General features: G+C 40.3%; 1 protein-coding gene across 3 annotated transcripts in view; it reads left to right on the top strand.

The window, feature by feature from the left end:
* Nucleotides 1–25024, top strand: part of SUPT3H (SPT3 homolog, SAGA and STAGA complex component) — a 535848-nt gene extending 510824 nt beyond the window's left edge. Inside the window, exons 12-13 of one of the 3 annotated variants that reach the window (XM_040643551.1) lie at nt 22918–23007; nt 23801–25024. In XM_040643551.1, coding sequence (XP_040499485.1) covers nt 22918–23007; nt 23801–23806 — 96 coding nt within the window. In that variant the 3' untranslated portion in view covers nt 23807–25024. Of the gene's footprint in view, nt 1–1784; nt 1925–22917; nt 23188–23800 lie in introns of those variants that run through there. The other 2 variants (XM_040643550.1, XM_040643552.1) reach the window with 2 other exon arrangements.
* Nucleotides 25025–26449: the final 1425 nt, after the last annotated feature.

Raw genomic sequence — 26449 nt, 5'->3', positions numbered from 1 at the left:
CCCAGGTCCATTTATCTCCATGTAAGCCATCCCTGTGCTTGAAAATATTATGTTATGTTAAAGCTTGTCACTGTGGTTGTGAGATTTCAAACATCAAGGTCAAGAACCTGAAAGTGTTACTGTGGCATAAGCCTCTCGAAGGCAGCTGTGGTGGTCGGGGCTGTTTCAAGGCCTGAGGCTCCCCTGTCTGTGGTTGTGGGGAGACACTCTATCCATTCCTGCAAGTTATTTGTGGCTCTCTGAGGAACTCATTTAACACTCTTCTCCAGTGCACACTCTGGGGAGGTAAAGCCAGACTTCTCTAGTCCTCATTTAGAATGGTTGCTTCAATCCAAGCGTCCAGGGGCACAGAAAGTCTGGTGGTAAGGGGCGAGCTCCCAGAGAGAGCCCGGAGGAGTGCAAGGTGGAACGTGCCACCGTTCTCTCATCCTTGAAATGCTGATGGACAGCGAGCTGCAGAGCCACATAACCAGCCTACGAGCTTTCAGCCTGAGTCCCAAAGCCTGCCAGCCCTCATGGCTCCTGAATAAGCTGGGTATTTGGAGGAGAGGTCGTGAAGTTGGTTGAATTTTATGATGGACAGAAAGTTATGCAGAAAACCCATTTTGTTTCACCTCGGAGGTCTTTCTGAACAGCTTGGTTCCACTTTTCTCTCTTTGGGTGTAACTATAAATGTAATCTAACCATTTTTAGATGTAAACTCTTCGGTACCTCCTCAGCGTTGTCTTATTGATAAAAACTTACTCTAGGTTTCCTATAACATGGCCGTCGAAGGTCAATGTATTGGACCGGAAGTATACAAAATCTAGCATCCAAATTATTAGCCTAAAGGGAAAAAAAATTCCTTGAGATAAGATTTTGTCATTTTACTGTTTTTCTGAAAAGAGTGTAGAAAAAAATCCATCTAATTGAGGGTTGTGAATTCTCTGAGTATGACTAGTCCTAGTTTAAATCATGAAAAATGTGGTGAAAAGGGTAATTTTCTTCCTAAGTCCTGGATTTTAGTTGTTTCATTCTGGGTTTTGTGATGAGACTCCAGGCAAGTCGCAAGAGGCCGTGTAGTCCAGCTCTTCCAGTTCTGAGCAGTAGAATGGATCTTGCAGGAAGAAAAATCCAGCAGTTTTACTTGATTTACTGGAACATATCATATTTTTGCCATTAGTATCCATTTTCCCATTTGCTTTTATGGGAGTGTTTTCTCCCTCTATGAATATTCATACTTACATCTATACATGTGTGCGTGTATAACGTTATGTAAGATTCGAGCTTTCTATAACGTCGGTGATGTACAGAACTCCGTAGAGATCACCATATTTTAGCGAGCAGGAAAGGCCTCTGTGAGTGTCTGTTTCCAAGCTTTCCACGGAGACTATAAATTAGGCCTGGGAAGGCTGTAAGGAGTCAGTAATTTATAGACTATTAAGCTAGTTAATTAGAAGTGATTCTTGAGCATATCCAATCGAGAACACATGTTTATAAAGGACAAACAGATTCAATACAACATGTCTTTGACCTAACCAGACCCAATCCATTAACAAAATGGGAGATCTTATTTTGCATATCTCCCACTCCCCCCAAAATAGAATCACTAACCACTTGTTAACCACACTGACTTTCTAACAGACAGAGTGGTAGCCCCAGAAACGTTCGGATGGAACACCCTATTCGAGTGTTCAAAACAGCAGAGTCTACAAAACAGGAAGAAGCCCTGCGTGCTTTTTTTGCCTCTTTCCCTGGTTTGACTTGCTGTGATAATTCACTGCAGATTTCTTTTTCTTTGACAGAGTGCCTACCGCAGGAATGGGATGGCTTTTCTGGCCTGCTGATGGGACTGTGACTGTAACAACAGGAAAGGCAAATGTTATATTAAGGTGATTTCTGTTCCCCTCTTTGGACAAAATAAAATACAAGTTTACCTTCTCCGTACCCTCAGGAGTGGGCTGGTTTGTTGTGACTATCAGCTGGCTGACTCCAGCTCTTTTTCCAGCGCCCTCAATGCTTCGTCTTGTTTACTGGCCGGGCCGCTTAGCTAATTAATGGCAGGATGTTTGGGATAGTGTGTAGGTGGACAAGAATGCAGATCACACAATTTTGACATTTTAATTTGGAATGGATTTACTGCCCTCAGTTCACATATCTTAAAAGCAGTGTCTTCCCCCGCCCCCTGCCCAAGTGTTTAGTCTATGTTTTATTTGATGCATTTTGTAATCCAGGTTTGGGACAAAGGAAACAAAATTCAAAGGACAGCCACTTCTCCCCTTGCACTGTCCCACTGATTTCATATATCCTACATGTATTTTGGAAACAAATATTCATTTTATAAACTCACACTAATCAGAGACCTCATTGATCTGATGAACTGTTCCCATCTTCTCCTCCCTTCCCCCCACTTAAAGCGTACGTGTTATTTTTTCATGCCTTCTTCCCGAGTTTCCTGCGGATCGGCCTGTCCCGTGTATTCTCCCTCATACAGGCCCTTTTCCCCTGTCTTCATGTCTCTGCGTCCCCTCTCCCTCCAGTCCCTAGGCCCACCGCTCACACACACACACACACACACACACACACAGCCATTCAGAAGCAAAATAACCCGAAGCAGTAGAGGAAGGGGAGTTGAGTGATTTGCTGTCTCCCTTCAAAGCACTCCCACAGCTGCACTGGAATTGTGGACTGGGTGATTTCTTGCTGGTCGCCGCTGAGCTACCCTTCTGGCATCTAGACTTTCTCCATTAAATGAGGAACTCGAACTTTTGAGAACAAATCAAAACGTAACAGATGTAATTGTACGGTTCCTGGTTCAACTTGAATTACAAAAAAGGAAGTTATTTCTTTAATTCGGTAGGACTTCTGTGCACTTTTATTTTTATCATGGTTTTTGCACACACCAAAAGAGCCTTTGTAAAGCATTAATAAAAACAGAAATCGCAAGCATGAAAGATTTTCCTCCTGTGACCAAATCATCGTGAGGCTCCGTTCATATGATTGTGCCATCTTATTCACATTTGTTAACTGTCATTTACCTGTTCTGCGTTAGTCCTTCTGGAAAAAATCTTCATGTCAAGAACAAAAAAAAAAAAAAAAAAAACACATATATAATATCAAAAAATTGCCAAGGGGTTTTGATGTTCCATCTGCGCTTGCTGAAATGTATGATTAAACTTTTCTTTTTATCATCATTCTTATTTTTCTTGGCATCCCTAATCATGGAAAATTATAAGCTTGCAGTAAACATCCTAACTTTTAAAACGACAGCATTTATTGTATTTGGTTTCGATCTGCCAGGCTTATAGATGTATGAAATTTTCAGGGGCTAATTTTTCACATCAAAATTCCTTCTCTCCCACATTATACATTTTGAAGTATGCACAAGGCAAAAAATACAGGGTTTAGGTTTTTCCCTTCATTTTATCCTACCTGATCTCCTTATAGTCCCCGAGAAGGAAGACTCAACGTACATTTCTCTCAGAAATATGACAGGTCTGTGTTTTTGTTGGTCTGGCGTATGTTTGTCTATCTTGAACAGTCTGACAGGTAATTATTTATAAAATCTGGTTTTGCCCAGTAAGTCCATATAATAACCTTTCACTTTTCATCATAAGCCAGTGAGCTGAATTTAGAATAAAACAAGGTCATTTATGTCTGTCCCAAACCAGCCTAGATGTCCCCATAATTGCTCAGTATTAATATTTTTAATTCTTTTTTTTTTCTTTTCTACACTTAGCTTCTTTCTCTGACTCTTTCAACAACACTGAATTTGAAGCGAAATAAAATTGTCTTAAGCAGCGGGTATAGAAAAAAATTTATAGAAGGAAAATCTCAAAAACTGTGACTTGAGTAAATTGCTCTCTCAAGATTAAAATGTTAGGTAAAGTCATAAAATGTTAGAGCAGAGATGGTCTTAGAGATCATTGTAAACAACCATTCATTTTCCCAATGAAAGTATGTAGCCTGGAGAGGGAAGCTAACTTTCCCAAGGTCACTCAGTAATGGCAGTGACAGACCAGAGACGAGATCCATGGCCCCTCATTCTCAGGCTACCGTTTCGCTCCACCATACTGGATTTGTGTAAGATACTACCAAGACACATTTGGGATTTTATGGCATGTTTATCCTCGACAGTAACCTACATTTATTTTTTAAATGGTACTAATTTGGTCACATTCTAGAGCGTAAGTATTACATTAAAAATCTTCTTCAAAGGGACCATGGTTAATTAAATGATCTGTATTATAAGTCAGTTATACATCAGTTTTTTTAAAAAAGAGGTCTGTAAGCAGGGGAAGGGAAACTAACATACTTTGAGCACCGAGTCTGTGTCAGGACCTGACCTCTGGGATTTCGTTGATCTTCACAATGACTTCATGAGGTAGTGGCTATCAAAACCAAAACAAGCACATCAGTCTCATTTCTAAATCCAATATGAATACACAAAATAATCTGTATTTTTGTAGCCTTGTGTTTTGGAGATCGAATCTGAAAAACATAAATAAAACCAACAAATCAGTAAAAACAGCCTCTCTTATGGGAAATTGACACGGCCTCATAGATTTGAGGGTAAAGGAAATAGAAATATTTCTCCCTTCACCTAAATTTGGAATGTGACGTTCCAAACATGCTTTCACATATTGCAATAGTTGAGATTCAAAAATAATGTTCCAATTTTAGAACCAAGAGTTTTTATTTAAAAACCATCAGAAGCACAAATATTTTTTAAATGGTGTCTATAATTCCTGTACCTGGGGAAAATTCTTCATTTATTAATGTTTGTCCCGTTTCTATAAATAATAAACAATCCACATTTAATGCTTTTACCATGTAGAAGACAAATAAACATAAGTGGCGATTCTTGGTCTGACAGAAAACAAGTTTACTTGTCTAGAAATTATAAAGTTTAATTTTATGAAAAAATTTTATATAGTTCCCAAATCAGGTATTTCTTTCCAGTTCATATAACCCCTTGTGTAAAACTGAATCACTACAGAGAAAGTATTCCCTCCTCTGCCCTCCTGGAATTTCGATAGAACCTTCCCAGGTTGCATTTAAAATTCAACCTTCAACCGTGTATACATCTCATAAAATATTTTACGGTTTCCGGTATGCTCTGGCTGAACATTTCATAGTACATAAACACTTCTGCAAATAATAGGAGGGCATCGAGTTTGAATGAATATGTCACAGCAGTGGCTCCCACAGAAAGCTGATTCTCCAGCAATGTCTTTTTCTTATATCTCCTTATTTGAAATCCAAGATGAAACTTTCTGTGCTCTTCTAGTAAAGGGAAGGGGGGTGGAGGTAGGCAGGGGACTCTAGCAGTTTTCGTGGAGCTGTGTTCATTAAAGCAGAGGCTTTCTGCAGAGGGCATCAAGCCAAACTTAAACAACAAAACCATGCCTGCAGGAATTGGATATGAATGGGATGGTCAAATAAGGGCCAGATGCCTTTAAAAACTCAAATATTAAAAAAGTCATATCTCTTAAAGTAAGTCTCCAGTGTTGGGAGTGATACTGTAGCGTGTAAAAAAAAAAAAAAAATCTAACACAAGGAAAGAGACTTGCATTTGTTTTCTGGAACAAAATATCAGATATGCAAGCCATCATAAGTCATGGGAGCTTTGGCAATTGAAGCATATTTTTAAATAATCAATTCCTAGAAAGTCACCAAAAGCCTCCATACAATATTTCATTGTTGGAAACCACTATAATTCCGTAGAGAGCCTTATATTCATTCCTCTCCTTCTGCTCACCACCACCCAGTATTCACTGTTCCTGTTTATTTCAAAGGAAAAAAATAGAGAAAAAAAAATACTGGGAAAAATCAAGAGTCAAGATGCTTGCTTATTTAATTTTACTTAAACCAGGTAACACTTTGCTTGCTATCAAAAATGAGGCTATATTGTACCAGCGTTTTAAGAATACGTTTGACATAATAATTACAGCTGTCCACGTGCCATCCTGTGTAGCAAGCGCTTTGTGCGAGTTGTCCCGTTAGGGACAGCCCCTCTGTGGGATGCGCACTGTTCCTCCCCCTGTTGCCCATAGGATGGACAATGGCGATGGAGCTGGAGTTTGTACCCAGCACTTTGACCCCAAAGCCCATGCCCTCCACTACTGTTCCACAGCGTGGGGTATGCTCGAGGATAAGTTTCTAATAATGAATTAAAGGGAATTGCTTTTCTGAACCTAGAAGCACTTCTCAGTACCAAAAAACTTCATTACAAGAAAATTTCATTTTAACTGAACATCCTTCTCTAGGGCCAGGTATTAGGTACATCATGGAATATCATATCATGTGTAATAGACTACAGTTACATTGAATGATGCCAAGTCTTCTATAAGGTCTTAAACCTTAAGATAAATACATATGATCAATGCATACACTCAGAATCCCTATACAAATTATGAGAAAAACGTCCTCAAAGATCCCAGATCCATGTTTATAAAGCCTCTCCTTTATGAAGACCACATTTCTCCAGAAGGCTCTAATTACTTTTGCTACTGTTTTGTGCTTTCATACAAGGTATGTACATCCTGTTACAAAATAATCCCCATCTTCTTTACATGTGTTTGCAGTGGCAGAAAGAGAGATACATAGGACAATCCCTTGAAACTTGATACAAATGCCCTTTTTTAGGTGTTTGCTGGTTAATGATGGCATAGGCATTGTTTCTCCTGGCCCGGGATCTCTGTGCATGTGCTTGGGGGGAATGGTGGACAGAGATAGAGAGGAAAGCGGAAAGAAAATTGCTGAGCATGATAGGAATCAGAAATGATTTTCCTCCCTAATCAGTAGTTAGCAGCTTCCCTAATTCACCCCTAGGTCTGCTCTGCCTCAGCTCAAGTCACTTGCTGACTTAGGTCCCTTAGGACTCCCAACTAGCAGCGCACCAGCCTATGGCCCAGCATACCCGCAGGGTTGTTTTCTGAATGGCATTGATTGACTTCTTGCAACGACTTTACTTACGAGAAGTTAGTTCACCTGCCTGTGCACTGGCCACTTCTTGTCACTTAGCCAAGCTGTCCCTGAGCAGCAGTGAGTGTGCCGCTGGTGGGCCGGCTTGCCACACTTCCATAGAGCTGACCTGGAAGAGCCAGTGAGCCCAGAGGGACTCAGGCAGCTTGTTCGCTATGCGGCAACATAAGCGAGATCAGCATGGCGTCAACGTCCTGTGTCCCGGGGGGGGGGGGGGTACTCTACCACAGAGGCGCCAACCCTACAGTACAGGCAGGCAGTTCCTCAGCTTGCACCCATACCTGACAGGAGGTTGACATGGAAAGTCCCATGCCTCGTCACAACCAGAGAGGCGGATGAGAAACTGTCTTGTGGTGGCCATCTTGCCACATCCCTGGGATGATACAGACTGAAATGGAACCTTGCCTGCATGGCCTGTGTGGAGACCGCAAGGTCACCAGGGTGTCTTTCCCCTACGATATGTAGGACGTCCTGTGTTTCTGTTCCCAGCGTGAAAAATAAATCTGCCTCCCCGTTCCTTGGTTTTCATGGTGGCCTCCTTCCCTAGCTCTTTCCTGTAAAGGTTGCCTCAGTGCACACTACCTTCTGCTTCCTCGGAGCTAATTATGCCCCTCTTATTCTTTATACTTCCTATTTTGTGCCGCTAATTGTCTCTCTGCGTGCCTTGTAGCCTGCACCGGATTAAGAATTTCTTGAGGGCAAGTCTTGAATGTATACCCCCTTGTGATCACCACACGCACATATTAGGTATTCAATAAACATGTGTTGGTTGGTTGGTGGAAAAGAAGTTATTCATTTAAACATAAGCACAGAATTTTTTTTTTGGTTGGTTGGTTAAATCTGTTTAATCTTTTATTGATGCTTGTTTGGCTGCAAATCTCATGAACTGGAGATGGTCACAGCCTTTTTCTTAAAGACAAATGCAGTGTCTCAGGGAAACCAGAGCGCTCTGGTTCCTTGTAGCCTTTATGAGTAGGTCACTGTAACTTCAGTCTTGTTTGAAGGGGTTGGCGACCTCAGAAAGACCAGTCACCTCGCTCACAGTGGTCCTACTGAACCTAAGAACGTGTGTGTCCCCCCTGCATCCGTACAAACCTGAAAAAGAATGAGAGACATACTTGCTATTTTTATATACAGTACCCTCTTTGAAAACGTGCCAGTTCTCCTACTGGTTTATTTAAAGACGGTGAGCCATTTTAGGATAAGAGTTCCCTGAAGGTAACAGCAGTAACGCGTCCACTGAACATAAAGCAAATATGAAGATCTATTTAGCTCGAAAATAAGGAGATTTTGTGAACTGGAAGCAACAGTTCATCACCCAAGAGTAGCTTACAACTAAAATGTCTGGGTTCTTTGTCTCTGTCAGTCATTCGTTCATTCATTCATTCATTCATGCATGCAATCATGTAAAAAAAAAAAAAATAGCCCTCTTGAAAAAAAAAAAGCCTAGCAATCAACATGGAGTCTATAATTCCCACACAGTGAGTCAGGGAACTGTGCGAAAGTAGAATTCTTGAAAGGGGCTCGGGAGGCCATTAAATAAACATGTTTTGCCCATGTAGGTGCCATTCTGTTTTAACTATATATATATATATATCCGTGTGATTTATAAAATTCAATTCTTTTAAAGGTGATCCTGAAATCCTGGTCGCTTTTTGACATTACCTATGATTTTTCATTCAAGAGTTAACAAAAGTACAAGTTACAGAATGTGTGGGTCCGTGAATTTCTTTGTGTTAAAAAGTGATTCCCGGGGCGCCTGGGTGGCACAGTGGTTAAGCGTCTGCCTTCGGCTCAGGGCGTGATCCCGGCGTTACGGGATCGAGCCCCACATCAGGCTCCTCCGCTATGAGCCTGTTTCTTCCTCTCCCACTCCCCCTGCTTGTGTTCCCTCTCTCGCTGGCTGTCTCTATCTCTGTCGAATGAATAAATTAAAAAAAATATTAAAAAAAAAAGCGATTCTCAAGCTCAAAAAAAAAGAAAGAAAGAAAAAAAAGATAGCCGTTGCTTTCTGTGCTCCCCTAGTGACGTTCGCCAAGCTCTTCCGGCCTTCTGCGGTGAGTAGATGGTGCCTCCTGAAGATCGTGAGCTGCTGTAACTTAGATTTAAGTGTATATTTTTCCTGTGACATAAAGTATCACCTGAACTTTTTTTTCGTATGTCTTATTTTGGGGAAAATTTATGATCTTTTTAACATTAGGAAGTTTTGCTTTTCCTGACATTTTATTGCTTTGCGTATTTGAAACGTTTCAATCCCAGACAATAAATACTATGTGATTATTGTTTTCATATGGATAGGCTATTTCCTCCTGGTTTTTCCCAACCCTTTTCCCAGCTAATAATACTCAGAAATTTATTAATACTTAACTGTGCCGTTCAGCTTTTCCAGAATCGTGTATAATGAATGTTAAAAGAGGGACAGGTCTCAAAGAGGGGTAGTAGCGCTTAAAAAGAAATCGAGGCGTGCAGTTTCCTTTCAGTTGGATTTCACATGTTTCCTGTTCAGGTGAAATGCAGATTATGTGTATTCCATAAATCACTTTTATAAACTATCATAACCAGTGATTGCATTAAATGTTATCTTTTTATATCCTCATTATGGAAGCGAAACAGATCTCAGCAAAGTAGGTGGATAGGAGCCGAGTCAGCCACAAGCGCTCAGGGTTGGAAAGCACCCACTTTTAGAGCTCTCCTCGCAGCTCCCTCCCCTTCTTCAGGTCTTTTTTCAGATATCACTTTCCCAATAAGGCCTCTTCTGCCCACCCTTCCAGATACTGAAACCCCAACTTCTGCCCTAGCACCCCAAACCCCCCTTCCTTCTTTTGTCACCCCAACATCTGCCTACCATTTCATATAGTCACATGTTTTGTTCATTCCCTCCTCCCTCTGGAGCACAGAGTGTCCAGTGCTGTAGCCCCAGCCCTTAGACCAGGCCCCCCACACCTAGGACAGGTCAGTCAGTGCTTTACTAGGTGTTTGAGCCATTGATCAGTCTTTAGTTCTGCAAAGTCTTGCGACGCCAGACCCACGTGATTGCACTCCGGCCTTGCCCTGTTCCTTCTCACTACTGGCCTGGCTTGTCCTTTACTCCCCTCCTTCCCCGTGACTTGCCAGAGTCCTCCGAACCTCCTCAGCTGTGTTCCTCAGCACAACTTTTTTTAAAAGTTTTTATATTTTAGGACTTCCAAATCCTGTTCTGTTTCAACAGAACAAGAAGTTTGGCCACCACAAGCAAGAGTTGAGTTATGACGTAGTCAGGTTTTCATTTAATGTCTTGTAAAATTTTTGATATATTTATATCACTACTTACTCAAATTTTCTTTTTCCCACAACTCCAGGTTAGCTAATGTTTTTGGTGTATTTATTTATTATCTCATAGAGTGCAGTAGTATTTTTAGACAGGACCCATAGAATATATTTCTTTTAAAAAAATTAGTTGAATGCAGTATCGTTTACGTACAGCAATAACCCCTTTTAGATACACAGTACAATTCAATGACTTTTGACAAATAAACACAGTCATGTAACCACCACCACGATCAAGATGCATTAATGCCAAAAAGTTTTCTCATGTTCCTTCGTAATCGATCCCCACCCATCACTCCTGGCAACCGCTGATCTCATTTCTATTCTTTTTTTTTTTTTTTAACTTTTCCAGAATAGCAAGTAATATGAAATAATTCTAAATGAGTTTGGGTTTAAGGGTTTTTCGTGTCCGGCTTCTTTCATTTAGCATAATGCTTGATTCACCCATGTTGCTGTATCAGTGACTAGTTCACTTTCCTTTATTGCTCGGTAATACTCCATTGTACAGACACACCACGATTTGCTTATCTCTGTAACTGAGTGGACATTTTGATTGTTTCCAATTTCCGTCTATTAAAAATAAATCTGCTTTGAACATGGATGGACAGACCTTTTTGTGGATTTACGTGTTCATTTATATTGGGTAAATACCTAGGAGTGGGATTACTGGGTCAGATGGTAAGTAAATATTTAATTTTCTAAGAAAGTGTTTTCCAAAGCAGCTCAACCAATGGGCCCTCCCACCAGAAATGTGAGGTTTCTAGTTGCTCCATAACTTTGCCAGCATTTGATACGATTCATTCTATTTGTTTTGTTTTAATTTTAGCCATTCCGATAGGTAGGTGATAGTATTTCTCTGTGCTTTTACTTTGCTTTTCTCTAATTACTAATGATACTAAGCATTTTTTCACGTGTTCACTCGGCATCTGTAGCTTTTCTCTATTGAAGTGTTCAAATCTTTTGTCCATTTAAAAAAATTGGTTGTTTTCTCTTATTAAAATATAAGAGTTCTTTTTAGAGCCTTTATACAGAAATGTGTTTTCCACATATTTTGTCTGAGTCTGGGGCTTGACTTTCCTTAAAGTATATTTGGAAGAGCTGAAGTTTTTAATTTTGAAGAAATCCAGTTTTTAGTTTTTATTCTTTCATGGCTCATACTTTTTGTCTTATCTAATCTTAATCTAACCCAGGCATACAAAGGTTTTCTCTTATGTTTTCTTCATATTTTAAATTTTAACTTTTACATTTAAGTCTTCGATTCATTTTGAGTTTTTGTGTATGATGCAAAGTGAGGGTTGAAGTTCTTTTTTTTGTCTTTCTGCATATGGATGTCTGATTGTTCCAACACTATTTGTTGAGACAATGTATCCTTTCTTTATTGATTTATCTTGACATATTTATCTGAAACCATGTACACATGGGTTTATATTTTGGATTCTCTTTTGTTCCATTGATCTGTATGCTTGTTCTTAAGCTGGTATTTGACTGTCTTGATCACTAAGTCATGAAATCAGGTCTTACGAATCCGTCCGCTTTTTCTTTTTCAAACCTTTTTTTTTTTTTAATTCTAGGTTCTTTGCTTTGCAAATTTCAAATTTTCAAATTTCTACAAAACGTGCTGGGATTTTTTTTAAGAGGCGGAGGGACAAAGAGAGAGGGAGAGAGAGAATCTTATGCAGGCTCCATGCCCAGCTCACGAGCCCTACACAGGGCTTGATCTCTGAGATCATGAGCCAAAATCAAGAGTCAGATGCTCAGCCGACTGAGTCACCCAAGTGCCCCTCATGTGCTGAGATTTTGATTGGAACTGCTTTGAATCTATAACTCAGTTTGGGGAAAATTGACAGCGGTGTTAAGCCTTCTAATTATCGAATATGGTATAGCTCTTCATTTACTTAGGTCTTTCCTAGTTTCCCTCATCAGTGTTTTACAATTTTCAGAATATAAATCTAGTACGTGTTTTGTTAGATTTATCTGTGGATTTTCATGTTCGATGTGCTAAGATTTTTTTAAAATTTTAATTTCTGGTTCATTGCTAATATATAGCAATAAAATCTATTTTTATAAATTTTTTATCCTGCAATATTGTTGACCTCACTTATTAGCTATAATAGGTTGTTGTTTTGTGTTGTATATTCTTTGGAATTTTCTACATAGATAATCATGTTATTTACAAATAAAAAGTCTTATTTCTTTCTAATCTGTATGTTTTTTATTTCTTCTTGTCTTACTGCAGTGACTAGGATCTCAAGTACAGTGTTGTGTACAAGTGTGAAAATAGACATCCTTGCCTTTTTCCTTATTTTATGGGGGAAACGTTCAGTTTTTCACTGTTAAATATGATGTTAACCTCTTCGGGAAAAACTTTGGCAGTTTCCTTTCCTTTTTCCTGATTTTATGGGTATTCAGTCTTTCACCATTAAAACATCTGTAAGATTTAATTAGATGTTCTTTGTCACATTGAGGGAAACTTCTTTCTATTCCTAGTTTGCTGAGAATAATGGATGGATGTTGAATTTTTTATTATTTTTTTCATCCTTGGCGATCTTATAGTTTTTCTTCTTATGATGGTACATACATGGATTGATTTTTGCATGTTTCTTGACTAGGATGAATGCCACTTGGTCATGATATATTAATCTCATATCTTGCTGGACTTGATTTCATAGTTTTTTGTTAAGTATTTTTTGCATCTGTGTTCATGAAAGATACTGATCTGGAATTTTCTTGTAATGTCTGTTTTCTGGTTGTTAGATCAGATGATCTGTCCTTATAAAATGAATAGGGAATTACTTTCCTTTTTTATTTTCTGGAAGAGTTTCTATAGATTTAGGGGTTTTTTATTTTTTCTTTTTCTTTTTCTTTTTTTTTTTTGTTTTTTTGTTTTTAAGTTCAGAGGAACTTATCAGTGAGGCTATTGGGAACTGAAGTTTTCTTTGTGTTTCTTTCTATGAGTAACCTTAGATGTAAAGCTACTGGGGTTATCCATTTCTTTTTGAGAAAATTTGGTTGTTTATGTCTTTCAAGGTTATTTGTCTTTCAAGTAACTTAACAAATTTATTGGCAGAAAGTTATTTATGAAATTCCCTTATTATTCTTCACATATGAATAGAATCTGTGGTGATGCTTCTTTTTAATTCCTGATATTGGCAATTTGTCTCTCCTTCCTTTTTTTTCCTCCACCAGTCTGAATAGAGTTATCAATTGTACTTATTTTTCTTAAAAGCAGCCTTTGGTTTCATTGATTTTTCCTCTTTTTTTTTTTCCTGTTTTAGTGTCAGTTTGCTTTTATCTTCATCATTTTCTTCCTTCTCCTGCTTTGAATTTAATTCACTCTTCTTTTTTTTTTCATTTGAGATCTTTCTTTTCTCTAAGCATTTCGATGCTATCTGCTTCCCTCTAAGCACTGCTTTAGCTGTATCTCAAAAGCTTTGATGTGTTTTGTTTTCATTTTCATCCAATTCAGAATATTTCCTAATTTCCTTTCTGATTTTGCCTTTGACCTGTGGCTTATTTAGAAATGTGTTCATTAATTTCCAAATATTTGAGAATATCTCAGGTATCTTCCTATTATTAAATTTTAGTTTAATTTTATAATGAAGAACCACATACTTTATATGATTACAGTTCTTTTAGTTTTGCGTTTGTTTTACGGCCCAGAATTTGTGCTCGTGCACTTGAAAACACGCCTTCTGCTGGTGTTGGGTATAGGGTTCTATAAATGTCAATTAGGTCAAGTTGATTGATAATGTTCAGTCTCTCTGGCTTTTTACTTTAAAAAAAAAATTACTGATAGAGGAATGTTGAGATTGCCAACTAAAATTGTGGCTTTGTCTATTTCTCTTTTAAGTCTTATGAGTTTTTGTTCAGTATATGTTGAAGTTCTGTTCCTAGTTGCATACACAGTTTGGAATGACATGTCTTGATTAATTGTTCCCTTTAGCATCGTATAATGTTCTCTTTATCCCTAGCAATTTTTCGTCTTCCAAAGTCTACTAGGTCTGATATTGTAAATCTACTTCACTTTTTTTATTAGTGTTTATATGGTATATATTTCAGCATCCTCTTACGTTTAACTTATCTGTTCCTTTATATTTAAAGTGTCTTTCTCATTGACAGTCTATGATTAGGTCTCGGTTTTTCACCCAGTTATATAATCTTGGCCTTTTCATTGAGGTGTTTAGACTATTTACGTTTAATTATTAATATGCTTGATTTTAACTTATTTTTACTGTTGTAACTCTTTAACTTGTTCTTTATGATTCTCTTTGATTACCGAAAATATGTATATTTTGTGAATAAGCAAAAACCTTAAAGACTCAGGAAAACATAAAGAACACGATTAGAATTATCCACAGCCCTTTACCATTGAGATTAAACATTGTTGACATTTTAATATGCCCACACACAAAATAAGTTCATACAGTACATACTTCTTCGTAGCCTAGTAGCCTATTATAAACGCTTTCCTATGCCATTTTTTTACTGTTGACTATTTCACACTACGGCTGATTTACTGTTAATTAATTCTATCTTATTATTGGATATTTTGATTTCCCCAAAGTTTTACCATTATAGAATGTACATTATTTTCTGTACATATCACATTTCCTTTGTCTTTTGGCTTCTGTCATTTTGGTTGCCAGCATTATTGTTGCCCCCTGTGAAAGTAACGTGTCTACTTTTCTCTGGCTACTTTTGAGATTTTATTTTATTTTTCAGCCCTTGCAGTGTGACATGCTTACATGTAGTTTTCTTTGTATGTATCTTTTTTGGAGTTCGTATAATTTCTTGAATTTGTAGCTCAATATCTTTCATCAATTTTTTAACATTCTCAGCTACTTTTCTTCAGATATTTCTTCTTGTGTCCTAGGACTTGAATTACATGTATGTCGGACTTTTCACCATATGTAATATGTCTCCTATGGTCTTTTTTGTATTTCCTGTGTCTTTTTTTTTTTTTAAGATTTTTTATTTATTCGACAGAGATAGAGACAGCCAGCGAGAGAGAGGGAACACAAGCAGGGGGAGTGGGAGAGGAAGAAGCAGGCTCATAGCGGAGGAGCCTGATGTGGGGCTCGATCCCAGAACGCCGGGATCACGCCCTGAGCCGAAGGCAGACGCTTAACCGCTGTGCCACCCAGGCGCCCCTCCTGTGTCTTTTTATCTCTGCTTCAATCTGGATGTTTATTGACCCATTTTATCTTTATTAATCTTCTCTTTTGCCACATCTGAAATTCTATTAAACAAACAAAGACTCTTAAATATAGGGAACAAACTGGTGGTTGCCAGAAGGAAAGTGGGTGGGGAAATGAGTAAAATAGATGAAGGGGATTAAGAAGTATAGACTTCTGGTTATAAAATAAATAAGTCATGGAGATGATAAGCCCATATATTGAATTTTTAACTTCAGTTCTTTTTTATTTTTCAGTTATATAATCACCATTTGATTCTTTAAAAGAAAAGTTCAATGCCCTTTCTCATTATATCAGTGTGTGGGCTGCTCGTGGATCTGCTTCTATTGTCTGGATTTTTTTCCTCTTGGTTTTCAGGCATTTGGTTCTGTATCCTGCTATGACTAGGAGTATTTTATTGAGTGGCAGACGTTGTATTTGAAAAAATACAGAAGCCCTGGGTGATGATTTCCTTCAGAGAGGATTTCATTTCTGATAGGCAGAAGGGGGTGTAGTCAAATCAAGGTTGATCTATTTCTGCTTTGCCCCATTTGTGGAAAGTATCTCTAGGGCCTCAGCTGAACGTTTGTGTTGTTTACCAGACCCCTGCAACCTTGGTAAGCTCTGAAATCCAGCCTCTGGCTCCAAATACCCACAGAGTGGATGAAATTTCTGTTCACCTCCTTAGCCTCCCAGCTCCTGCTCTCACCCTACACACATACAGCTTTGGGGTTAACATATATTTCAAGGAGAAACTGCATGCAGAATTACAGGTTTGCTTCTCTGAGTTTCCTCCTCTCTGAGATCTCGGTCCCTCGACTATCGGCAGCCTCATGCTCCAACCTCTGGCTCAGTGAGACTATCACAGGCCCTAGACCTCTGCTTCCTGCATGGCTTTTCTTCCTCTCACATTTAAGTGGCAAATTCCCTGAGGGGGGGGAAGTGAATTTTCCTCTTCTTCAATTTCACATCCTTTCAAATCCTGACTAGTTTGATCTTTTTCTGATACCACAAATAAAGTGTGGCCTCTCAAAGATATCCAGACCCAAACCTCCAGAAACCTGTGACTGCGTTATATTACATAACAAAAGGGAATTAAAGTTAGAGATAGAATCAAGGTTCCTAATCAACAGAATTTAACATAGGAAAATTATAGATTATCCAGGTAGGCCCAACCTAATCACATGAGCTTTTCAAAACAGAAGAGAGGGGCACCTGGGTAGTGTAGTTGGTTGAGTGTCCATGCTTGGTTTCAGCTCAGGTTGTGATCTCAGGGTCATGAGATCAAGCCCCAAGTAGGGCAGAGAGTCTGCTTGGGATTTCTCTCCCTCTCCCTGTGCCCCTCCCACTCATGCTCTCGCTCGCTCGCTCGCTCGCTCTCTAAAATAAAAAAATAAATATTTCAAAAAATGAATAAAAATAGAAACAGAAGAGGGAGGCAGAAAAGTGGGTAAGAAAGATGCAACATGACAAAGACTTGATGTCGCAGGCTTTGAAGATAGAGTAAGGGTGCCATGAGCCAAGGAATTTGGTAGCCTGGGAAACAGCTCTTTGTTTACAGCCAGGTAGAAAACTGGCACCTCAGTCCTACAGCCAAAGAATTGAATTTTCCTGTCAATCTGAATGAGCAGGAAACTGGTTCTGTCCTACAACCTCCAGAAAAGAGCGCAGTCTGCCAACACCTTGACTTTATTTTTTTTAAGATTTCTTTATTTATTTTAGTGAGAGGGAGAGTGGGGGGGGAGGGGGAGGGGCAGAGAGAGTCTTAAGTGGACTCCACTCTGGGCATGAAACACAATGCAGGACTCAATCCCACAACCCTGAGATCACAACCTGAGCCAAAACCAAGAGTCAGATGCCCAACCAACAACACCCTGATTTTAATCCATGAGGGCCATACCAGACTTCTGACCTGGAGAACTAAGAGAATACATTTGTGTTGTTTACACCACTAACTTTGTAGCAATTTGTAATGGCAACATATAAGACGATCACACAATTGTTTTCTGTTTTTTCCTAGCTTTTATAATTGTTCTCAGGTCAAGGATTAGTCTCCCATAGCTTGATGTATCTGTCAGAGTTCAATCACAGTGTCAGAAGTACTGTGTGTTACAGGATAAAGATTTTATTATAGGAATCAGATGTGACATAGTTGTGGAAGGAGCTGGGAAAGTAAAAGCCTAGGAAGGAAGTTGGAGGATCAGAGAAAAGTCACCAACCCCTCAATTTGCAAGCAAAGCACAACCACCTGCCAAAAGTGGCTGCAAAGTGAAGGCTTATGGGAAGGTCTGGAGGAAGCCATGCTTCTGTATAACTACCACCTCTGTGGGTTCACCACCAAGTGTCTAGTAGTAACTTCGGAGCCACTGTTGGTCAACAGGGTCTTCAGTCAAGAAGAAGAACTGTGTCTAGAATGGAGGAAAGGGAGAACGTGCTAGAGCTGTCAGCACTTCTATATCTGTCTGTAACTTCATCTAACCGCAAGGAACTTCAACGGTTAAAAACTGCTTCACTTCCATAATCCAAATCTTGCATAAATTTCTTTTTTGTCCAACTCTAACTCAGAACTGTAGCAGGAAGGGGATTCTGAAAAAGTAGTTTCAGTTTCACCAAGTTGACACAGTACTGGTGACCACAGTCTAAGCTTTGTCAACTTGGCACCCATACGTACCACTTTTAATGATATTTTAAAATTCTCTAAATAAAAACAGTAGCAAAATGCTTCCACCTAACATCCTGCATGCTAACCTTGGTGGGCTTCCTCCCCAAAACCCGAATCTCAATCTAATTATGAGGAAAGCATCAAATAAATCTCAGTTGATGGACATTCTACAAAATACCTGACCAGTGCTCCTCAAAACTGTCAGGGCCATCAAAAACAAGGAAAGTCCGAGGAACTATCATAGCCAAGAGGAATCTAAGAAGACATGACATATATATAATGTGGTCTCCTAGATGCCATTCTGAAACAGAAAAGGACATTAAGTAAAAACAAAGGAAATTTGAATGAAGTATGGGCTTTGGTGAATGGTCATCTATCAAAACTGGTTCATTGATTGCGATAAACATACCATACCAACGTAAAATATTAATAATAGGAGAAACTCAGTGTGGAGTACAGCATTCTTCAGAGATACCATGGGTTGTGTTCCAGACCACCACACTAAAGTGAATTACCACAATTAAGCAAGTCAGATGAATTTTTTGGTTTCTCAGTGCATATAAATGTTATGTGTATACTATTCTTTAGTCTATTAAATGTGCAATAACATTATGTCTAAAAAGCAATATACATACACTAACTTAAAAATACTTTAGTACTAAAAAATTCTAATTATCATCTGAGCTGTCAGCGGGTAGTTATCTTTTTGCTGGTGGGGGTTCTTAACTCCATGTTGATGGCCGCTGACTGATCAGGGTGCCTGAGGGCTGGGTTGGCTGTGGCAGTTTCTTAAAAGAAGACGACAATGAAGGGGTGAAGTTTGCCACATCGAGTGACTTTTCCTTTTACAAATGATTTCTCTGCAGCCGGCGATGCTGTTTGATGGCATTTTCCCCACAGCAGAACTTCTTTCAAAATTGGAGTGAGTCCCTCCAAAACCTGCCACTGCTTTATCAACTAAGTTTATGGAATATTCTAAATCCTCTGTGTCATTTCAACAGTCTTCACAGCATCTTCACCAGTAGATTCTATTTCAAGGAACCACCTTCTTTGTTCATCCATAAGAAGCAACTCCTCAGCCATTTCAAGTTTGGTCATGAGATCGCAGCAACACAGTCCCATCTCCAGGCTCCACTTCTGATTCTAGTTCTCTTGCTGTTTCCACCACATTTGCTGTTACTTCCTCCACTCAAGTCTTGATCCCCTCAAAGTCCTCCATGAGGGTTACAATCAGCTTCTTCCAAACTCCTGTTAATATTGATATTTTGACCTCTTACCGTGAAGCATGAATGTTCTTAATGGCATCTAGAAGGGTGAATCTTTTTGAGAATGGTTTCCATTTACTTTGCCCAGATCCGTCAGAGCAATCACCGTCTATGGCAACTCTAGCCTTATGAAATATTTCTTAAATAATAAGATTTGAAAGTCTTAATTACTCCTTGATCCATGGACTGCGGAATGGATGTTCTGTTAGCAGGCATGAGAACAACACTGATCTTGTACACCTCCATCAGCGTTCTTGGGTGCGTTGTCAATGAACAGTATTATTTTGAAAGGAATCTTTTTCTCTGAGAAGTAGATTGGGCTTAAAATATTCAGTAAACCATGTTGTAAACAGATGTGCTGTCATCCAGGCTTTACTCCATTTATAGAATACAGGAAGAGTTGATTTAGCATAATTCTGAAGGGCCCTAGAATTTTCAGAGTGGTAAATGAGCATTGGCTCCAACTTAAGGTCACCAGCTGTGCTAGCTCCTAACGAGAGAGTTAGCCTGTCCTTGGAAGCTTTGAAGACAGGCACTGACTTCTCCTCTCTATCTGTGGAAGTCCTAGATGACATCTTCTTCCAATTGAAGTTTTGTTTACACAGAAAATCTGTTGTTTAATGTAGCCACCATCTTGGATGATCTTAGCTAGACCTTCTGGAGAACTCGCTGCAGCTTCTCCACCAGCACTGGCTGCTCCCCCTTGTACTTTGATGTTATGGAGACAGCTTCTTTTCTTAGAGTTCATGAAGCCACCTCTGCTAGCTTCAGACTTTTCTCCTGCAGTTCCCCGCCCCCCAGCCTTCACAGAATTGAAGAGACTTAGGGCCTTGCTCTGGATTAGGCTTTGGCTTAAGGGAATGTTGTGGCTGGTTTGATCTTCTATCCAGACCACTTGAACTTTCTCCATCTCAGCAAGATGGCTGTCTCACTTTTTTACCAGGCTTGTGTTCACCGGAGCAGCACTTAATTTCCTTCACGAACTTTTCCTTTGCATTCACAACTTGGCTAACTGGTTGGCACAAGAGGCCTAGCATTCCACCAATCTGGGCTTTCAACATGCCTTCCTCACTACGTGTAATTATTTCTAACTTTTGACTTAAAGTTGACCATGCAACTCCTCCCTTTCACTTGAACACTTTGAGGCCATCATAGGGCTATTAATTGGCCTAATTTCAGTATCCCTGTGTCTCAGGGAATAGGAAGGCCCAAGGAAAAGGAGAGAGATGGGGGAATGACTGCTCAGTGGAATAATCAGAACACACACATTTACGGATTAAGTTTGCCGCCTTATATAAATGGGGTTCGTGATGTCCCCAAACAACTAGAATAGCAACACCAAAGATCACTGATCACAGTTCACCATCCAATATAATAATAATCAAAAAGTTTGAAATATTGCAAGAATTACCAAATGTGACATGGAGACATGAAGTGAGCAAATGCTGTTGGAAAAGTAGCACAGATAGACTTGCTCAATGAAAAGTTGCCACAAACCTGCAATTTGTAAAATCCACAATATCTGCAAAGCGCAATAAAGCAAAATGCAATCAAATGCGGTGTGCCCGTGTGCGGGAACTTTGTATTAGCTTTGCAATTTTTCTATAAATGTAAAACTATTCTAAAATAAAACTTTATTTTAAAAAATAGGATATAAAGATTTGTTCGTTTGAAAGTGATGTTCTTTTTCTCTAAATTATAATTCCCCTTTGATATCTTGTAACTTAAATACAAAGATCCATAGCTAACCACTATTAATACCTCTTATGTTAGCTAACAGGGGAATGGGAAGGCAGGCGGGGGGTGACGGTAAAGAAAAAGAAGTCTTTAATACCTAAACAAATATGCTGTATTCATACAAAGGATTGATTGATTGATTGATTGATTGATTTTGAAAGAGAGAGGCAGGAAGGGGTAGAGGCTGGGGGAGAGAATCTTTTTTTTTTCCTTAAAGATTTTATTTATTTATTTATCATCTATCTATCTATCTGAGAGAGAGAGAGCACAAGCAGGGGGAGTGGCAGGCAGAGGGAGAAGCAGGCTCCCCACGGAGCAAGGAGCCCAATTCGGCAGTCGATCCCAGAATCCTGGGATCATGACCTGAGCTGAAGGCAGACACGTAACTGACTGGGCCACCCAGGTGTCCCGGGAGAGAGAGAATCTTAAACAGGCTCCTCACCCAGTGTATGAGCCCAACGCAGGGCCTGATCTCATGACCCCAAGATCATGACCTGAGCTGAACTCAAGAGTTAGACACTCAACTGACTGAACCACCCAGCCGGCCCTGTATTCATACTAACGTAAGGAAGAAGTACTCATAACTGCTACCTCATCCCTTCTGTCCCCTCTGTCCAGTGGTCATCGCTGGTATTTATGACTCCCTTATTCCACTAGCCAGTCTCTATTCTGGTTGCTCTCATCAGTATCACTTCAGCTGGGATGATTCCTTGCCTGATGGAGTGACCCTTCCTATTTCTGTTTCAGTGCTCTTTCTCTGTGCTACAAACCACCCCAAAACTCAGTGGCTTAAAACAACAGTGATTTATTATTTCTCATGATTTGGGGGGCCAAGGGTTCATGCAGGTCTTCACTAGGTGGTCCTACTACACATGACATCATCTGGCCTTTTTCTGAGCCACATGCAGAGGGCAGCCGAGCTGGACCAGAAGGGTCAAAAGGGCTTTGCTGGTAGATTTGGAGATTTTGAGCCTCAGGGATCTCTCCTTTCACTCGTGACGAGCTTTGGCTTCCTCACAGCATGGTAGTTTCAGGGTAGTTGAACTTAAAAGACAACTGGCATTTAAGAGAGATGAAGCAGAAACTGCCAAACCTCTTAAGGCCAAACCTCAGAAGTCCCACGACACCACTTCTGCTATATTTGGTGCTCAAAGCTAGCCACAAGGCCAGTCCAGATGAAAGGGGAAGGGAAATACACGCTACCTCTTGCTAAGATTAACAGCAAAGAATTTGTGCCCATCTGCGATCCACTAAACTGATTGTGGAAATTTCCTCTACGGTAAATTCCCAGAATTGGCCCTGCTGCATCAAGGGCATTCATTTTAAAAACTTGACACATGTCCAAATGGCCCTCTATTCAGTTTTACCAGTTTGCATTCTCATTAGTGGTGTTTGCCAATCCACTTCTCTTGGCCTTCACCAACACTGGGTGTCATTCCCCTTTTTAGCCTTTTCCAGTTTAAAGAAGGGGAAAGTCTCATCGTTGCAGGGTTTGTTTTTTTTTTTTGCGTGTGTGAATACCATTGAGGTTGAACATTTTTCTTGTGTTTATTGGCCATGTCTAGATGTTCTTTTTTTGAATTGCCTAATCTTGTACTTTGCCCATTCTTTTCTTCGGCTATTCTTGGTTTGAGTGTTGATGTTGGTCTGAAATCTGGGTTATTAAAGTTTAACCGACCTCAGACAACCCTACTGGGTTTTTAAATATTATGAATTACTCTTGCCCAAAATAATCTATCTTCATTTCTATTCGTTTATTCTTTATTTTCCTGGATCATCACCTTTTTCAGTCCTTTTCTTTTCTTAGATTCACAGCAGTAGAACTTCAGATCACCTCGGTTTTCAGATGAGGCTGTTGACACAGAAGAAGAAAGGGTCTTGTCCAGAGATTCTGAAGGTGTGTGTGTGGGGGGGGGGGGTGTCTCCTCAGTTTGGACCCATAGGACCTGTCTTTCAGCTTCTGGCCAAAATGACACCAACAGTGCATTTAGCCCCTTTACCACAAGGTTTGTGTCCTTAGGTCTGGCACTAAGAAATTCAGTCAATCTCTAACTTTTGCCTGGACCCTAAATTCTCCCTGCCTCTAAATGGCTCTACCTCTTGCTATGTGGGATTTGAGAAATTAGCTTCATTTGGGGGCCTTGGATTCTCCAATTAAGTAGGAGCATTGAACTTTTTTTTTTTAAGATTTCATTTATTTTGAGAGAAAGAGAGCACAAGCAGAGACAGAGGGAGAGACAATCTCAAGCAGCCTCCACCCGCAGCTCAGAGCCTGATGCGGGGCTCAATCTCATGACCCTGAGATCACGACCTGAGCAGAAGCCAAGAGTCGAATGCTTAACCAACTGAGCCACCCAGGCGCCCAAGGAGCCTTGGACTTCTGGTAGATGACTCTAAGACATATGTTTTCTGTTGAAGTCTGCTATTTAAGAGGGGCGTTTCTACAGTATGCTTTAGGGGCAAGCAGCATAGATGGAAGGCAGACCTTTAAGAAATGGGCTTCAGCCTAAAAGGTCTATTTTTGAAGGGAACTTAATCAAAGCTTTTTAAAAATAGTTTTTAATTATAGGTTTGAAACTTGTGTTATTTGTAATACCTTTTTAGAAGCATGAAAATAGCATTGCTCTCTGTACCCACTTTGTGCTTTTCCATTTGGTAAACACTGATTTTATTTCTCTCCGTTCCTGTAGGAGTAAACCAAGCCAACTCAGCACTTCCTGTTTACCTCCTGGTTATACGTATCATAGATGGCGACAAACCCGATCCCCAAAATAAGCTCCCTCGGTTTACTTCTGCATTCTCTGGTTAGGCAACCAGCCTGTCAATACTTGAACAATGACTTTGGCTATCGAAGGCTTGCTCTGACATTACCACCAAACTATGGGTGGAAAGGAAAGTCACTTAATGTAATGGTAGGGATAATATCCTAGTAGGATTTATGTTTAAATGGGGGCATCGCACAGCACCTTTCACTTGAGAATATCAAAACATTTTCAACGTTTAAGCTTGGAACATGTGACGGGAGTGAACACAAAGATAGCAAATAAGCGGATTTCCTCTGGAAAGTCTCACGGCTCGAAATATCTATTTTTTAAGGAAGAAAATTGAGTTTTATGTGTATTGAGTGACTAACGTGTAAGCTTAGAAATATTTTATGTTTCCATCATAGTTTATTCTGCTTAGCATAAATCAGCAGAGCCAACCGTAATTTACCATTTACTAGTGCTTTTTCAGTTGTATTACCCTCATGTCAAACACACCTTCGTGCAAGTCCCTCCGGGTCAATAGTTTAGAAATTCTGCCTCTTCCATCCCCTTCTCCTCTCAACACTTATGGAAATATATGCTAATTGGAACAGAAGCAGCCTACCCAACTAATAGGGTTAGACCACTCTTAACACAAGATTAATGAGATAGCCTTTTAAGGAAAAAATAACATTTCTCAAGCAGCAAAGGTGTAGATGCCAAGTAAAAGCCAACACGCCTCCTGGATCAGTGAGACCCAAGCTTTGTTTTCCCTCCACTTCACGTAAAGGAGTTAAAGAGGAAATCTCGTCCATCCGGCCCGCCGTGGCCACCGTTGCCGCCCTCTGGCTCAGCACAGCTGGCTGTCCCACCTTCCCCGAGGCCTCGGCTCAGCAGTCACCATTGTGCAAAGCAAGACCGGACTCAAGATGCAGAGTGAGACCCCACAGGCTGCTTACTAGGGCGAGTGGGGAGGCATGAACGCTGCACGTGGCCGCCTGTGTCCACGGCGGCTTTTGTAGACGTGTCATCGACGTGTGTAAGAGAGGGCATTCGGAGACAATGGGTATTTAAAGCCACAGATACGGGGCGCCTGGGTGGCACAGCAGTTAAGTGTCTGCCTTCGGCTCAGGGCGTGATCCCGGCGTTAATGGGATCGAGCCCCACATCAGGCTCCTCCGCTATGAGCCTGCTTCTTCCTCTCCCACTCCCCCTGCTTGTGCTCCCTCTCTCGCTGGCTGTCTCTATCTCTGTCGAATGAATGAATAAAATCTTTTTAAAAAAATAAAGTCACAGATACTGGCAAGAAGTTCAGTTTGTAAAATATTCTACATTGCCACTGTGTGACTGAACCACCGGGTCAGCAGGCATCGAAAGGTATCAGAGGCTTAGAGGAACAATATTTGCTGAGAGGAAGAAAAGCCTAAGTATCTTACCCATTTGCCAAGACTGTAATTGACATACTGTGTGACGCGTCTATGTTACTGGGGACGAGGGGCTGGTTTCCTCTTAGATTTCCACCTCTTTCAGGGTCCAAAGGCAGCCTGCACCTGTGGCACACACTCAGCTCTTTCTACACACCGTAAGTTCTTCCATTCCTGACCAATCACACTGGATACAAATTTTACATGTTTAAAAAGCAATGTTCTTTCACATCTAGTACCCAGGTCTTAGTTTCTAAATGTTCTCCACCGGCATTCAGCCTCGTTGGGGAAATAGAGGATTCAGGACTACAGTGGGGAAAGATGCATGGGACAGCTCTGAGCCTGGAACATCCTAATTCAACAGAAAATGAGAGATTGCTCCTGAACTATGGGAACATGGCAGAAATGGGAGCTTGAAGAGGCTCTCGCTTGCCAGATCTGGGACAATTTGATTGTCCAAATAAATAATGATACTAAGGGGTTATCACCCATAGTATAAGATAAATATCCTTGAGTCCATACAATATAAATAAGTAAAAAAACAAAACAAAACAAAACATGAGAAAGCAAAGGCTCTTTTTCTGCTGTAGAATGCCAACTAATAAATATAGATGGAATCATGGCATTAAAAGATCATCAACAGGGGAGAAAGAATGATAAGGGGTGGATATTTACATAGTCTCAAATTATCTCCTCACAAATTACTCATTAATTATAAAGGAAAGCTAGGAACAAGGAAAAACCGATGTCCTTTCAGTTACTCATTGCAGATATTGTTAATTAGAATATGTTTTTACTGGGGCACCTGGATGGCTCAGTCAGTGGGGCATCCAACTCTTGATTTCCGCTCTGGTCCTAATGTCAGGATCCTGGGACTGAGCAAGCCCCATGTCAGGTTCCCCGCTTGGCACGGAGCCTGCTTGAGGATGCTCTCTCTCCCTCTCGCTTTGCCCCTCCCCCTGCTCTTGTGCTCTGTCTTTCTAAAATAAATGAATAAATCTTTAAAAAAAAAAAAAGGAGGGGCGCCTGGGTGGCACAGCGGTTAAGCGCCTGCCTTCGGCTCAGGGCGTGATCCCGGCGTTATGGGATCGAGCCCCACATCAGGCTCCTCCGCAATGAGCCTGCTTCTTCCTCTCCCACTCCCCCTGCTTGTGTTCCCTCTCTCGCTGGC

Source organism: Ursus maritimus, unplaced genomic scaffold, assembly GCF_017311325.1.
Source record: "Ursus maritimus isolate PB19 unplaced genomic scaffold, ASM1731132v1 scaffold_29, whole genome shotgun sequence".
Taxonomy (NCBI): domain Eukaryota; kingdom Metazoa; phylum Chordata; class Mammalia; order Carnivora; family Ursidae; genus Ursus; species Ursus maritimus.
The sequence above is the reverse complement of the archived record's forward strand: the minus strand, read 5'-3'. Positions and strand labels throughout refer to the sequence as shown.